Source organism: Hyperolius riggenbachi, chromosome 5 (genome assembly GCF_040937935.1).
Source record: "Hyperolius riggenbachi isolate aHypRig1 chromosome 5, aHypRig1.pri, whole genome shotgun sequence".
NCBI classification, from domain to species: domain Eukaryota; kingdom Metazoa; phylum Chordata; class Amphibia; order Anura; family Hyperoliidae; genus Hyperolius; species Hyperolius riggenbachi.
Genome location: NC_090650.1, coordinates 284,360,419 through 284,376,080, shown reverse-complemented (window position 1 = coordinate 284,376,080; position 15,662 = coordinate 284,360,419). Strand labels below are relative to the sequence as shown.

Sequence of the window (15,662 nt, the reverse complement as noted above, 5' to 3'; positions counted from 1 at the left end):
TAGTGGGTGTATAGGGTAGAGAACAGATGTAAACACTGCACTCGGGAGGTGATCTGATGTCGCATCTGCGGGCGATCTATTGGTGTGGGTGGGCGATCAGATTGCCCGCAAGGGGCAGGTTAGGGGCTGATTGATGGGTGGCAGTGACGGGGAGTTATTGATGGGTGATTAGGGGGGTGACTTGGTGCAAACAGTGGTCTGGGGGTTGGGCGGGGGGGGGGTCTGAGGGGTGCTGTGGGCGGGCAGGGGGGGGGGGGAGATCAGTGTGCTTGGGTGCAGACTAGGGTGGCTGCAGCTTGCCCTGGTGGTCCCTCGGACACTGGGACCACCAGGGCAGGAGGCAGCCTGTATAATAGGCTTTGTATACATTACAAAGCCTATTATACAATGTACATGCGGCGATCCGGGTGCTAGTAACCCGCCGGCGCTTCCGAACGGCCGGCGGGTTACAGCGAGAGGGGGGCTGAGCAAGTCGCCGGCGGCTGATCGCGTCACAAATGACACGATGGCCGCATAACCACGCCCGCAGCTGCCCCCGCCAATGGGCGTATTGTGGTCGTTTGGGCCCGGTCTTTGCCGCCGCCCATCGGCTGGGGACGGTCCTTAAAGGGAACCTGTACTGAGTACAATTATTTAAAATAAACACATGAGGTAACTTCAAATGAACAGTACACAGTTACCTTGCCATCAGTTCCTCTCAGAAGCTCACCATTTTCTTCTGACAGTGATCCCTTCCAGTTCTGACATTTTGTCAGAACTGAAATATATCAGTTGCTGTCAGTTATATATCAGTTGCTGTCAGTTACAGCTGAGAGGAGAACTGATGTATCCATGTTTCCCTATGGCTCAAGCGGGCGATATTACAGTTTAACTGTGTGCTGACCAGGAAGCTGTTATGGGGTAATGGCCATTTTCAAAATGGAGGACGGAGAGTTCCATTGATTACAGTGGACAAACAGGACACAGGAGAGGAGAAAGATTGAGGAGTAGACTACGCAGCAGGTAAGTATGACTTGTGTATGGTTATTTTGACTTTTAAATTTTAGTTCAGGTTTTCTTTAAGTGGTTAAGAGGACCCTTTTGCAGTTACAGACTTTCAGCCACTTTTCACTTCTTCTTTTACATTTGGATGGTTTAAAGGACAACCGAGGTGACATGTGTCATGATAAGATAGACATGTGTATGTACAGTGCCAAGCACTCTAATAACTAGGCTGTGTTGCTTTTTTCTTTCTCTGCCGGAAAGAGTTAAACATCAGGTATGCAAGTGACAGTTGCTGTCTGGGTCAGGACCGGGTCAGACTGGGTCAAACTATATGATAGCCCTCATTGATAATTAATTACAGCCATAAAATACTTTCCTGTCAGTAAATGCCTTCTTGGAGCAGGAAAGAGATAAAAAGGGTCAATATTCATAGTTTTGAGCTCTAGCATACTTCAATGAAGGTGTCATTGAGCAGAGACAATGAAACAGTAAAAATGTAAAAACTAGATTTAAATATAAAATAAAATTGTGGGATATCTTAAAAAAAAAAGTCATTTTTAAGAGGAGGAGGATAGATAGAATTGTTTTTCTAACCAGTTAATTTTCACCTCGGATGTCCTTTAAAAAGAACCAGAGCTAATGGAAGTAAAAGCTGTTATACATACCTGGGGCTTCCTCCAGCCCCATACGCACGGATCGCTTCCACGCCGTCTTCCAGGGATGCCCGCATCCAGGAGAACCGGGACCCCACTCTGCCGCCAGTCGGAGTCAGTCTAGCGTAGCAGATGTGCGCTCTTTGCGCATCTCTGCAGCAGTGTATGGAGCGATACATAGAGGGCGCACTTCTCCTGCGTAGCACGGCTCCGATGACGTCAGCGAGCCGGTTCTCCTAGATGCGGGCAGCGGTGGATGGCGGCGTGGGAGAGATCCGTGCGTAGGGGGCTGGAGGAAGCCCCAGGTATGTATAACAGCTTTTACTTCCATTAGCTCTGGTTCCCTTTAATGATGTTCCTATTTTGTAGCTTGTGTGTGTAAATATTATGTGTGCAGTGGTAGATGTTTCCTCTAAAAACAAACTTGATATGAAAATAAATGGATAGGAAGTTAATTGTATGTGTAATACTAATAGTAAATAGAACATTAGTAACATAAAACTGCCTCATATTTTTATTTTCAGCTTAAAGAAATGATGCATTTTTGACAGTTGGAAACAGCTGTTATTTCCTACAATGCAACAAGGCTCCCACAGTGTGATGTCAGTACCTAGGTGATGACCTTACGCTGTGGGTGGGGTTTCACCACAAAATCAGCCATACAGAGCCCCCTGATGATCCGTTTGAGAAAAGGAAAAGATTTCTCATGGGAAAGGGGGTATCAGCTACTGATTGGAATGAAGTTAAATCCTTGATTACGGTTTTATCATGTCAATTCAGGTACGCTTTAATCAAGGTCTTTTTTTTTTTCTAATGTATTTACAGGGCATTTTACATTTCCAGTTGGGAAGAGGAGAGCCAATGTTGCACACCCGCTTACGTCCTCATTGCAAAGAGTTCTTAGAAAAAATCGCCAAGCTGTATGAACTCCATGTTTTTACTTTTGGTAGCAGACTTTATGCACACACCATTGCAGGTCAGTAACAGCATTGTAATCTTCCCGACATATCCATTATACTATCATTTGTGTAAAGAGATGACTCCGTGTGCCTTCTAATAATGGTGTATTGTTTGTCAACTTTCATTTAGCAGTAAGAGAATAAAATATCACTTGTGTGCAGCTATAGCATGGCTTACCAATGTTTTGCCAAATCATATTTTAAAGCGTACCTAAAGCGAAAAAGAGAAATAAAATGTAATACTTAACTCTGTTATAAGCCTGTGGATAGTCCAGATGCTTTTCTCAATCTCGGTATTCCAGTGCTGGGATCTTCTGAAAATACTCTACAAGCCTGGTCGAGTATGTTCACGCAGCCGCACTTGCGTTTAAGCACAAGTACAACCTGCAATCCAACAAGCAACGAAAGTCCATGGCACTCCATAATGGGAATCACAGCATGCAAGTACTGCCTGCGCAGTGGCACGGAACTGCTTGTGTATGGCTTTTACCTCTGTGCATGACCATGCTTGCATCTGCTCAGTGCAGCCCTGTGGGATGGAAGAGGATTGGAGAAGCCCCTGGATCATCCAGAAGCTTCCCTCTACTGAGGTAAGTTCGTTTTTTTGAAGAAGCACACAGACTGTAGACGCAGTGGTCTGCCAAGGAAACTTAGTGCAGCAGAAGAAGGACGAATCAAGCTTATTACCCTATGAAACCACAAGATGTCCAGCAGTGCCATCAGCTAAGAAATGTCAGAAACCAGTGGGACCCAGGTACACCGATCTACTGTAGAGAAAAGTCTGGCCAGAAGTGGTCTTAACGGAAGAGTTGCAGCTTTATCCACCATGCAAAATACCATCAGGGAGGCGTATGATTGACCCCAAATGTATTCTGCACCAGGACAACAACCCCAAACATATAGCCAATGTCATTAAGAAGTATCTACAGCTTAAAGAAGTAGACCTGGAAGTGATGGTATGGCCCCCATAGAGCCCTGATCTCAACATCGAGAGTGTTTAGGATTACATTAAGAGACGGAAGGATGTGAGGAAGCCTACATCCACAGAAGATCTGTGGTTAATTCTCCAAGATGTTTGGCACAAACTACCAGCCGAGTTCCTCCAAAAACTGTGAGCAAGTGTACCTAGAAGAATTTATGCTGGTTTTAAAGGCAAAGGAGTGGACACACCAAATATTGATTTGATTTAGATTTCTCTTGTTAATTTACTATATTTGTTCATTGATGAAAATAATTGATTAAACACTTCCATTTTTAAAAGCATTCTTTGTTTACAGCATTTTTTCACACCTGCCTAAAACTTTTGCACAGTACTGTATAAACAACCAGTAACTGAAAGTTTTAGGCTTTAAACTTCAGTTAGGGATTTTTTGGAGTTTACAATTTCCAGTAGATATACTTTGCTATTATGCAACCAATAAATATAGCCTGATATTAAAGCCCTTGTTCTGCCTCCTATTTTCTAATGCCTGTAGTCATATTTTTGCATTAATTAGCACAAAGCTTTCCACATCTGTACTTTTTGCTATAACCTTATTGCTTGTTGAAGGGCTGTGGCTAAAATTATTAGTGACGCAGGATCAGAAGGAGAGTCAGGCAACTGGTATTATTTTAAAAGGAAAAATCCATATCCTCCTCAATTTAGGTTCCCTTTAACTGAAAAGTTACAGGCAAAAATGTCATGAAAATTAAACCACTTTTTGCACAGAAATCAAGCAGAAGCTCAAGCAACACAATCAAACCAATCCACCATTCACTATTCAATTTTTCTAAAAACTGATATATTTATTTTTTCTTTTATGGGAACATTGAATATTTTAGTTAAATCATGTATGGCCTACTTTAGAGTTCATTATCACTCCATACAAACATTGAAGTAAATACCGATAAGAGAAATGGCTCGGTCAGCACTAGATGCCAGACTGGACAGCAGCTAGGGGAGTCCGGTGAGTGACTCTGAGACTCCGGACATCCAGACCATGTCATCCTACTAGTTGAAGAGCAAAGAATCCAGGCATCAATCCAACTTCAAAAGCAGTCCACCAATTTATTTCATCCCCAGCATAGACAGACATAAGGCAGTGGTGTGAATGGACTCACAGCCATTACGCGAGTGAGACTCGTTTCTTCAGAGGCCACAAACAAAAACTTTGAAGAAGCAAGTCTCTCACTCGTCTGTCTATGCTGGGGAGAGATAAATTGGTGAGCTTATCTTGAAGTTGGTTTGGTCCTTGGATTCTTTGCTCTTTAACTAGTTGATTGAAAAAAAAAAAAACTGTTTTCTTTACTTTACAGGATATGTAGATTCACTTTACAGAACCTATGCATGAAGTTTACTGATGTTATCAAGGCAAATTTTGTACAGGTTTTTAAGACCACAAAACGACGTTTGTTCATTGCACAATGATGAGCTCACTAAAGGGTGTAGCACACAGTGTTACTTACACTATCAACAGAGAGCTTGGCACGATTTTTCATGCAGCCAATCCAAATTCCTCACACTTTGGTTCAACTGATAGAGATCATTTTCATGCCTCCACAAGTGAATTGCTTGTGTTGGAGTAGCTGCTTTTCATAGATTACGTTTCTCTTCAAATGCAAGTCAAGATATTTTACATTCACATATTTTAAATAGATGTGGTATAGCTTATATGCATTTGTTAGGATATTGACTATTTCAGGAGGTGCAAGAAAAGTAGGCAACGAGTGGTTTCTCACTCTGAACAGTGTTTGCAGGCGAATTTCAGTTTCAGACTTTGGATATGGACCTAGAAGCATCTGTTAGGATATTGACTATTTCAGGCTGTAAAGGAAAAAAGAAACCAGTGGTTTCTCACTCAGTGTTTGCAGGTCTTGGCAAATTAGTCTCAGACTGTGGATATGAACCTAAATCATCTGTGTGATTAAAGGACAGCTGAAGTGAGAGACATATATGGAGGCTGCCATATTTATTTCCTATTATACCATCTATTTGGCTGCAGTAGTGTCTGACTAACACCAGAAACGAGCATGAAGCTAATCTTGTCAGATCTAGCAAAATTCCAGAAACCCCTGATCTGCTGTATTCAGGGCTATGGCTATGAGTATTAGAGGTAGAGGATCAACAGGAGGATATCTCTCTCTATATAATTATCTATCTATAGCTATATATATTTTGTTTTTATTTTTTTATATATGTATAATCTCGGACACCCTAGAGCTCAGTTTGTTTCTTGTTCTAGAAAGCAAGAGCGCTCAGGTCGCTCGCCAGCCCATCAGCCAGGTTTGCTGGGTCAAGGTTCGGTAAGGGCCTGGAGGTGGTGGGTACCATGCTGTGGGTTTTCTTTCCAGACCCCAGGAAATTCCAAAGAAGATACCTTGATCTGGTAACCAGCAGGTAAAGAAGCGGAGTCAGGGATTCCACATGTGGCATGCACACGTGGGATATATCTGCAGAGGGGGCAGTCTATTAGCCTCCAGAAGGATGAGCGGACTGCCCTTAGTGGAGTCATGCTTCGGGACTGCCGCCCGTCCATGACCTCACTTCCGGTCACTTGGGGTGAAGAAATGCTTGGATGTCTGCCACTCTGCTAGTTTCAGAGTGCTAGCAGCAGTGATGGTTGCAAAGCAGGAGCCAGGCGAGTTAAGCTGCTTGCTCTTTAGACCGGTGGGTCATGCTAGAGCCGCGTCTGTATAAGAGGTCTGACTTTGCTGCTACAAGTTCTGTCTCCTACTGCTAGCTTCTGATCTCAGATCTGTCATTGCTAAATATTTTACAATGTGCTCGGGCTGTTTGGTGCTGATCTGAGGTCTCTGAGGGCTTTTATTGCAATATACTCAGATGGTTTGGCGTCTGATATGAGGTCTCTTTTATCATATGTGCAATATACTCAGATTTTACACCACCTGCTGTACAATGTGCACTGAAACATGTGAGGGAACCACAGTTCTGGATACCAAAGAATTGTGATAAAGATCCAAAAATCTGGAAATTCTGGTGAAGAGACCAGAGAACATAAAGATACAACTTCGGTGGTGGTCTCAGGACCAGATATTAACAGAAGTCAGAGCTTTGGATATTTCAGTTTAAAAAGTATGTAACAGACGCAAGTATGTTAGGATGGGGGCTCACCTGGATGGGGAAACCTATACCAAGGTGTCTGGTCCCCACAGGTGAGGAGAAAATCTTCCAATTGTTGAGCCGATGAAGAAGTTCTAAGTAAAGTCGTGCCTACATTGAAGAACCGTTATGTACATATGATAAGCAACAATATAACAGTTGTTTATCTGAACAAACAAGGGGGGACAAGATCCTGGACCTAGTGGAGCAACATCTGTTATCTCAAACAGCGATTTGAATTAAAGGGTACAATGAACATTATGGAGGATTTTCTAAGTTACCGCAAGCTATCAAACTCTGATTTAGAATTGTCAAATCAGGTATTTAAGATTATTGTGAGGAAATGGGCTCATCCTCAGATGTATTTGCGGACAGGTCAAACACAAAGTGCAGAAGGTTCTTTTAATCTGAGAGACAGAGCAGAGGGGGTAGATGCATTAAGTCAAAGCTGGATTTTCAGGATGGCTTATGCATTTTTCCCAATACCATTGGTGCTCCAGAAACTGATGTAACCACACACAGAATTTGATCCTAGTGGCACCAGATTGGCCAAGAAGATCTTGGTAGCCTTTCCTTCTGAAGTTAAAGTTGGAGATCCTGGAAACTTCCAGACAGCAGTCTAACAAACCACAAAGGTCATGGATAGGATCAAAATGCCAAACTTAAATTTAGCAGCTTGATGTCTGTGAGGGATCCTTTAAAAAAAAGGGGTTGTTCAGAAAGAGTAATTACTACATTATTAAAAAGCTGAAAGGTGGGTACTAGAAAAAATTATGTAAAATATTGGAAGACTTAATTTATGGAAAGAGAATTCATCATTTATGGAAGTCATTCCAACAGTTCTAGAAGGTGAGGATGTGTTTCATATGTTTAAACTCACTTCAGACCCCATTTTAATGAAGATCTTTTTGAAACATTGACGGATGTTCCACTTAGATTTTTGATCATGAAAGTAATATTTTTAGTGGCTATCACATTGGGAAAAAGAGTGAGCTAAATTGAAGCCTTGAGTTGTGAGGAGCCATATTATTTTTTACAGGATAGGGTGATATTAAAAACGAGTGAAGAATTTCTCCCGAAAGTATCGTCCACCTTTCTTTGGAAGTAGGATATAGTCCTACCTGCACTAAAGTAACACTGAAGTGAAAAAAAAAACCACGTATGATGTAATGATTTGTTTGTGTAGTACTGATAATTAATAGAACATTAGTAGCAAACAAAATAGTCTCATATTTTAATTTTTAGATGTAGTTTTTTTTTTTATATAATTGCATAATTTTGTCATATTTGCAATTACTAGCCACACTCTGTATTTTAAACTATAAAACAAGCAGAGCTAATGGCCCTTTCAACTTTGCTGCAGTAAACCTCTTATCTAAATCTGTCTCTGACTGTTTCTTTGATGTAAAAGTGCTCCAGAAAACAGTGACTCAAGTTGGTTGGAGAGCTCAGAGAGAGGTACTTTTGCATAGATGGTAACTGAAGTGTCTTAACTGTTCCTGTACTGGAAACAATATTAGACTCATATTTGTGCTACTAGTGTTTTACTTTTCAGCTGTACTACACATACAAATCATCATTATCTTGTAAGTTTATTTTCACTTCAAATTCCCTTTTAAGTTCTGGCAGACAAGAGCATTTTCTGGATGCTTGTTAGTTTATTTGGAAAGAGTCTCAGGAATTCAGAAAGTCTATTTGATTATTACTTTGTCTGGGCCTAACAGAGATATTGATTATCTCAATGTGGACCTGTCCTGGAGGTTATTGGAAAAGGCTACTATTTTTTTTTTTTTTACCTGGTAATGTTCTTTTTGATAACCTCCCAGACAGATTAACAACCCTCCCTTAAGTTATCGTATATGAAGTCTGTTATATAGATGTACATAAGGGATACATTTCATGTTTAATGTATAGACTTTGTGGTTAAAATTTATTGCGACTTAACTGAGCTCTGTGGTGTTGTTTTACAATATATATTTTTCTCGGTTGATGTTTTCTGTTCCTGGGAGGAGCCTGTGTCATCTCAATGTGGACCTGTCCTGGAGGTTATCAAAAAGAATGTTACCAGGTAACTAACACTGGCTTTTTCTCTTTTGAAAAGTACCGTATTTTTCGGACTATAAGACGCTCCGGACTATAAGACGCACCTAGGTTTAGAGGGCAAAAACTAAGAAAAAAAATAATATACTGAACCTGGTGCAACCATGGTGCAGGAGCCTCTTATGAACCTCGCCCCCTCCCCTCAATTATAGCCCCTGCGCCTGAAAACTATCCCAGCAGCCTTCTTTATTTTCACATTGGTATTCACAATCATCTCACCAATCATGCTTGCAACTGCAACACAACACTCAAGAACAAATTGGTGTGTGATCCTTATTCTGCCAAAGAAGTAAAGAGCTACTTATGCCGCCTGGCAATCCTAACATTGGTGACCCATGCATGACACAGCCGGAGGGATGCATGTCAGCCATCACTGCAGTAGTATGTGAAAGCTGTGCAGATTGGCTGTTGTCTACCTATGTCTCTTGCCCTTGTGGAATCATCAAAAATACAGGCATGACACTCATTACCCTGTCCTCCCCTGTGTGTTGTCCCTCTGTGTTCCCAATTGTACCCTCTGGCTCACTGTCCTGTTGCCCTCTCGGTGCACTGTCTCCCTGCCCCCTCCATGCACTGTCCTACTGTCCCCTCCGGCACACTGTCTCCATGTCCCTTCTGCACACTGCCCTCCATGCCCCCTCCATGCACTGTCCCCTCCAGCACACTGTCTCCATGTCCCTTCTGCACCCTGCCCCCTCCATGCACTGTCCCACTGTCCCCTCCGACACACTGTCTCCATGTCCCTTCTGCATGCTGCCCCCCATGTCCTCTCCATGCACTGTCCCCCCCAGCACACTGTCTCCATGTCCCTTCTGCACCCTGCCCCCTCCATGCACTGTCCCCTCCGACACACTGTCTCCATGTCCCTTCTGCATGCTGCCCCCCATGTCCTCTCCATGCACTGTCCCCCCCAGCACACTGTCTCCATGTCCCTTCTGCACCCTGCCCCCTCCATGCACTGTCCCACTGTCCCCTCCGACACACTGTCTCCATGTCCCTTCTGCATGCTGCCCCCCATGTCCTCTCCATGCACTGTCCCCCCCAGCACACTGTCTCCATGTCCCTTCTGCACCCTGCCCCCTCCATGCACTGTCCCACCCGACACACTGTCTCCATGTCCCTTCTGCATGCTGCCCCCCATGTCCTCTCCATGCACTGTCCCCCCCCAGCACACTGTCTCCATGTCCCTTCTGCACCCTGCCCCCTCCATGCACTGTCCCACTGTCCCCTCCGACACACTGTCTCCATGTCCCTTCTGCATGCTGCCCCCCATGTCCTCTCCATGCACTGTCCCCCCCAGCACACTGTCTCCATGTCCCTTCTGCACCCTGCCCCCTCCATGCACTGTCCCACCCGACACACTGTCTCCATGTCCCTTCTGCATGCTGCCCCCCATGTCCTCTCCATGCACTGTCCCCCCCAGCACACTGTCTCCATGTCCCTTCTGCACCCTGCCCCCTCCATGCACTGTCCCACTGTCCCCTCCGACACACTGTCTCCATGTCCCTTCTGCATGCTGCCCCCCATGTCCTCTCCATGCACTGTCCCCCCCAGCACACTGTCTCCATGTCCCTTCTGCACCCTGCCCCCTCCATGCACTGTCCCACCCGACACACTGTCTCCATGTCCCTTCTGCATGCTGCCCCCCATGTCCTCTCCATGCACTGTCCCCCCCAGCACACTGTCCGCATGTACCTTCCGCGCGCTGCCCCTCCATGCACTGTTCCGCATGCCCCCTCCAGCACACCGTCCGCATGTCCCTTCTGCGCGCTGCCCCTCATGCCCCGTCCATGCACTGTCCCCGCGGCGTGCGATTCCCCTTCTACATACCGTACATGCTGCAGCTGATGAAGTACGGTATCTTCCGGGATATCACAGCCGCATCTACTACGAATCAGGAGCGCTTCCCCAACCTGCCAATCACGGCAGTCTCCGTCATTAGGGCCAATCACAGCACTTCCTGCTACTGAGGAAGTGCTGTGATTGGCCCTAATGACGGAGACTGCCGTGATTGGCAGGTTGGGGAAGCGCTCCTGATTCGTAGTAGATGCGGCTGTGATATCCCGGAAGATACCGTACTTCATCAGCTGCAGCATGTACGGTATGTAGAAGGGGAATCGCACGCCGCGGGGACAGTGCATGGACGGGGCATGAGGGGCAGCGCGCAGAAGGGACATGCGGACGGTGTGCTGGAGGGGGCATGCGGGACAGTGCATGGAGGGGCAGCGCGCGGAAGGTACATGCGGACAGTGTGCTGGGGGGGACAGCGGGACAGTGCGCTGGAGGGCACAGGTGTAAACACCAGGAAACAGGCGGAGGACGGGGACAGCAGGCAGGAAAGATGGGCACAGCACTGCTGGAGGAGGCAGAGGACAGGGACAGCACTCCAAAGTACAGGAAAAGGAGGATGGGGACACAGCATTCGGACGATAAGACGCACCCACTTTCCCCCCCACTTTTGGGGGAGAAAAAGTGCGTCTTATAGTCCGAAAAATACGGTACATATTTTTAGAAATGATCAGATGTCTGAAATGGTTGCTGTAGTCATAATTTTGTTATATAGCCGATTCTGATGTATAATAGAGTAAATCTGGTATTTACCATTCATTCAGCTTTAGCGTTCTGAACTTTTCTGATACGTGAAGGGTGAATTAAATATTTTGAAATGCCGCTTTTAAGCACAAGAGGGCACTGCAGTGCAGCAAAAAATACCATCCCATGACTAGTTACAGGAATATATTTTGAAGAGATAGCATTTCTGCAGCTTTTATAATATAGCAGGGCACTATTGTATTATACATCAATATCAACTCCTATAGTTTCAGTGGTATTACTTATCATTCTTTATGGCTTTTGCAGCATTTGTCAGGAAATATTTGAAAAAATGATAACTTTTCGAGCTGTGAATGCTTGCAATTTTGTTATTGCATGCAGAGGAAAGACCACAGATCCTGTTTGTATACTTACAACTACAGCACAATTGTAGAATACTATACAGACCTTTATGGCTATGTTTACAGTGACTGTTGCAATCCCTGTGACAGCAGGAACGCAGCGGATCAGAAAGGCGCACATGCAGAAAATAAAGTGGGCTTCACTGTAACTATTAATGCGCGCATTTTGCGGTAACAACTTGCATGCAGTTTGTTACCATGCTGCACTACCGCAACGTGCCTATCACATAAATGGTGCATTGCTGCGAGCTGGGTTACAGAGCGGATGTCATGCCCCTATGCACCACTGTGAACATGGCCAAATTGTCTGCTTAGATCACATTTTTATTTATTGATCATGTAATCAATATAAAAGCTCTGCTGCTTCTAAGTCCTGCTTAAATGCAAGCTACTTGGTTGAGGCCGCTGTGTTGATGGAAAAGTAATCTGAGGGCAGAGTCCATGTTTTGAACCAGGACAATATTTAGACCATTCATTACTATGGTTTACAGTAATGTAGGTCTCGCCATCAGTTTGGAGCTACGCAATAAAACCTGTGTGTGTGTTAGTCTATGGAGAGCTCAGACCACTAGAGAGAGAAGGCTGTACTATTGCATGGACTGTGCCATGTTGAAAGGTGAAACATGCAGGACAGTTTTTTTTTAATATATGATGTGATGAAGGGCATGTTTCCACTACATGCAGATTGGATGCAGAAAAACCTGACTCCAATGAATGTCTATAGGCCTGTTTCCACTAAACACGATTTTTCTGATGCAGGTTTTCCCATAGGCATTCATTGGAGTCTGTTTTTCTGCATCCAATCTATGTGTAGTGGGAATAGGCCCTTAATTTAATGCTCAACAAAAATGGAGGTTCTCTCTGTTTTTGCTGAACCCTGCATTTATTATTATTGGCAGCAAATATCTTGTGATGTCAGACTGAACCATGTAGAATGTCATTTTCTTCTTTTGCTTTGTAGGTTTTTTAGACGCAGAGAAGAAACTTTTCTCTCATCGAATTTTATCTCGAGATGAATGTATCGATCCGTTTTCCAAAACAGGGAATCTTAGGTTTGTTTCTGGTGCCTACTGATTATATTTTTTTTTATTCAATTTCACTTTTGTCTTTTCTTCTGGCAGTATAAGCAAAGCGTCTGTTTCCAAATTATTTCTGTGTTGATACTTTAAAGGAAAGCTGTTGCAAGTGAAATATGGAGGCTGCCATAGCAAACTGACGTCTAAATAATGATACTTGGGTCACAAGTAGCAGATTGAGCTTGTAGATTACAACAAAATGATTTATCATCCTTGCAGTGAGAGCTGTAAAGTTTCACTCATAACTTAAAAGATGCTGTTTTGTGTTCTAAATGGGTGTCTGTAAATCTCCCCCCCCCCCCCCCCCCCCAGGTCTTTTGTAAAAGAAAGGAGGAAATTGACAGCAACACCCTGTGCACTATACATGCATTCAGCAAACAAGAATTTAGAACAGAGTATCATACACACAGTTGCAGCAAATGTACTTGATCATTTCTAAATTGAACTATAAGTTTTATAAGATCGGTTATCCTTTTTGATCGTTAAAACAGTAGACCCCCCTTATACTCCTCTCATTATATAGACTGTAAGTCAAAAACTGTACCTGCTTCCATGAGCTGCAGATATTTATCCTTGTGAAATCAGCTGCAATGAACCCCTGGCTCCAAAACTAGTATGAAATCTGAATGTCAAAAAGGGCATCTTCTGTCAGAGGCATTAGAAATGTTTTAACGTTTAATTTCCTAGCATTCCGATTTGCTGGAGGGCCTAAGCCCACTAAAGCAGTTGTCCACTTCCGTCCGCTTTTCAGCATCTGTAACATTGATGTGTTGCTGAAAAGCGGACATAACTGCATTAGTGGACTCAGGCCTGGATTTACAGCACCTCCCCATAATACAGTCAGTGTTCATGCTTTTGTGGCAAGGTAAAGGTAACGGTTTCACAACTTTAACAAGCTGTGATTTTCTCAGTTCTACAGCTAATGAACCACCCACCCTGGTGATGCACTTGTGGAATTCTGTCTCCTCAGTTTTTTATGGCCTGAAGTTAAACTTTTTCTTAAACTTGGCAGTTCATATTAGTCCAGACCACACGTCATGTTGAAAAACAGATTTGTCTTCAGTTCACTATAAGTAATGTCTTAACTGAAGAAAGCATTCTATTAAAACGTAACCCAACACAGTGATCATATATTTCTCATAAGCAGTGCTTTTAATCAGAAACCTGGATCTGCTATAATGTTCTTTTCCATTACTTTTGCTTGAGCACATGGTAGTGGGGGAGGGGTCATCTCACTGAGTGTAATTTACACACTGGCACTTTGATTTGTACAGACAGCCGGTCAGTTTGGGCTATGGTTAAAGGGGTTCTTCCGCGAATGAGGACAAAAAATCAAAATGGTTTATGCATAATCTATTAAAAATCCTTCTAAAATAGTGTGAAAAGTTTTTTTTTTAAAAATGAATGGTTTCACCAATACAACATGTAATGTATACAGTGACGGATGACGGGACTGTGAGGCTAATCCATTTGTTAGGGGTGTTTTTTTTGTTACTTTCATTTCACAAGCTACCTCCCTACCTAGTTTTCATTGCTGTAATGCAGGGCTATGATGAAGTGCTGTGGAATGGCAGTTACAGCTGTTAAAATAACGGCTGTGCTGCTCTGTAGTTTCTTGTACTTCCTCACAGCGCTGACCCCCCCCCCCCCCCCCTCCCCCGCCTCTCCCTGTAGGCAGAGGTCGGGCAGCTCTTCGGAGCAAATCATGTGTTTACCTCGTTGCCCGGCAACCAGACTTCAGCGTCTGTGCAGAGGACTTCCTATCCTCTGCACGGCAAGCCAGTGATCAGTTTCTTCCTGCTGTGAGAAACCGTATAAAATAAGTTTAAAAAAAAAAAAAAAGTAACTCCAGCTTCTCTGAAGGAGTTATTTGTTTTCATAGTATGTCCCCCTATGGTGTGTTAGCTGCCTGAGCTACAGTTCATTGTTACACAGTGAGTCAGCACTCATGCCATCTGTTAATTTAGCTGCAAGGAGAAGCACACTGTGTAACAATGAACTGTAGCTCAGGCAGCTAACGTGCCGTGCAGAGGATAGGAAAACCTCTGCACAGACGCTGAAGTCTGGTTGCCGGGCAACGAGGTAAACACGTGATTTGCTCCGAAGAGCTGCCCGACCTCTGCCTACAGGGAGAGGTGAGGGGGGGTCAGCTCTGTGAGGAAGTACAAGAAACTACAGAGCATCACAGCCGTTATTTTAACAGCTGTAACTGCCATTCCACAGCACTACATCATAGCCCTGCATTACAGCAATGAAAACTAGGTAGGGAGAAGCTTGTGAAATGAAAGTAACAAAAAAAAAACACCCCTAACAAATGGATTAGCCTCACAGTCCCATAATCAGTCACTGTATACATTACATGTTGTATTGGTGAAACCATTCATTTTTTTTTTTAAACTTTTTACACTATTTTAGAAGGATTTTTAATAGATTATGCATAAACCATTTTGATTTTTTTTTTCCTCATTCGCGGAAGAACCCTTTTAACTCTTGTCTGTACGAGGCTGGCTTCTTGTTCTGTTAACAGCACCATACAGCCTGAATCTTTCTTTGATATAGCTAGTTCTCAGTTTATGTGCATGATGCAATGTGTTTTGTTGCATTGCATTAATCCATTTATTTAATTTGTCATAGTGATGAAGCAAATTTAACACCCCAAACTTACTGAAGCATAAAATGACCTGACTAGTTGGAGCGCCTTCAATATTAGTCTTTCAAGAGAAAATAATTGTATGCACTTGTTTTGAAAAGAGAAACTTATTTTTAAGAACAGTTAGTTTGCTTACCATTTTATTAAATGTTCTCACTTTCACCTTGCCACCTTTATTTCAGCTGCC

General features: G+C 43.6%; 1 protein-coding gene across 1 annotated transcript in view; it reads left to right on the top strand.

Moving 5' to 3' along the window:
- Positions 1-15,662, top strand: part of CTDP1 (CTD phosphatase subunit 1) — a 196,677-nt gene that overhangs the window by 79,270 nt on the left and 101,745 nt on the right. The window contains exons 5-6 of the mRNA XM_068237036.1: positions 2,463-2,613; positions 12,711-12,801. Of these exons, the coding sequence (XP_068093137.1) occupies positions 2,463-2,613; positions 12,711-12,801 (242 nt within the window). The remainder of the gene's footprint in view (positions 1-2,462; positions 2,614-12,710; positions 12,802-15,662) is intronic.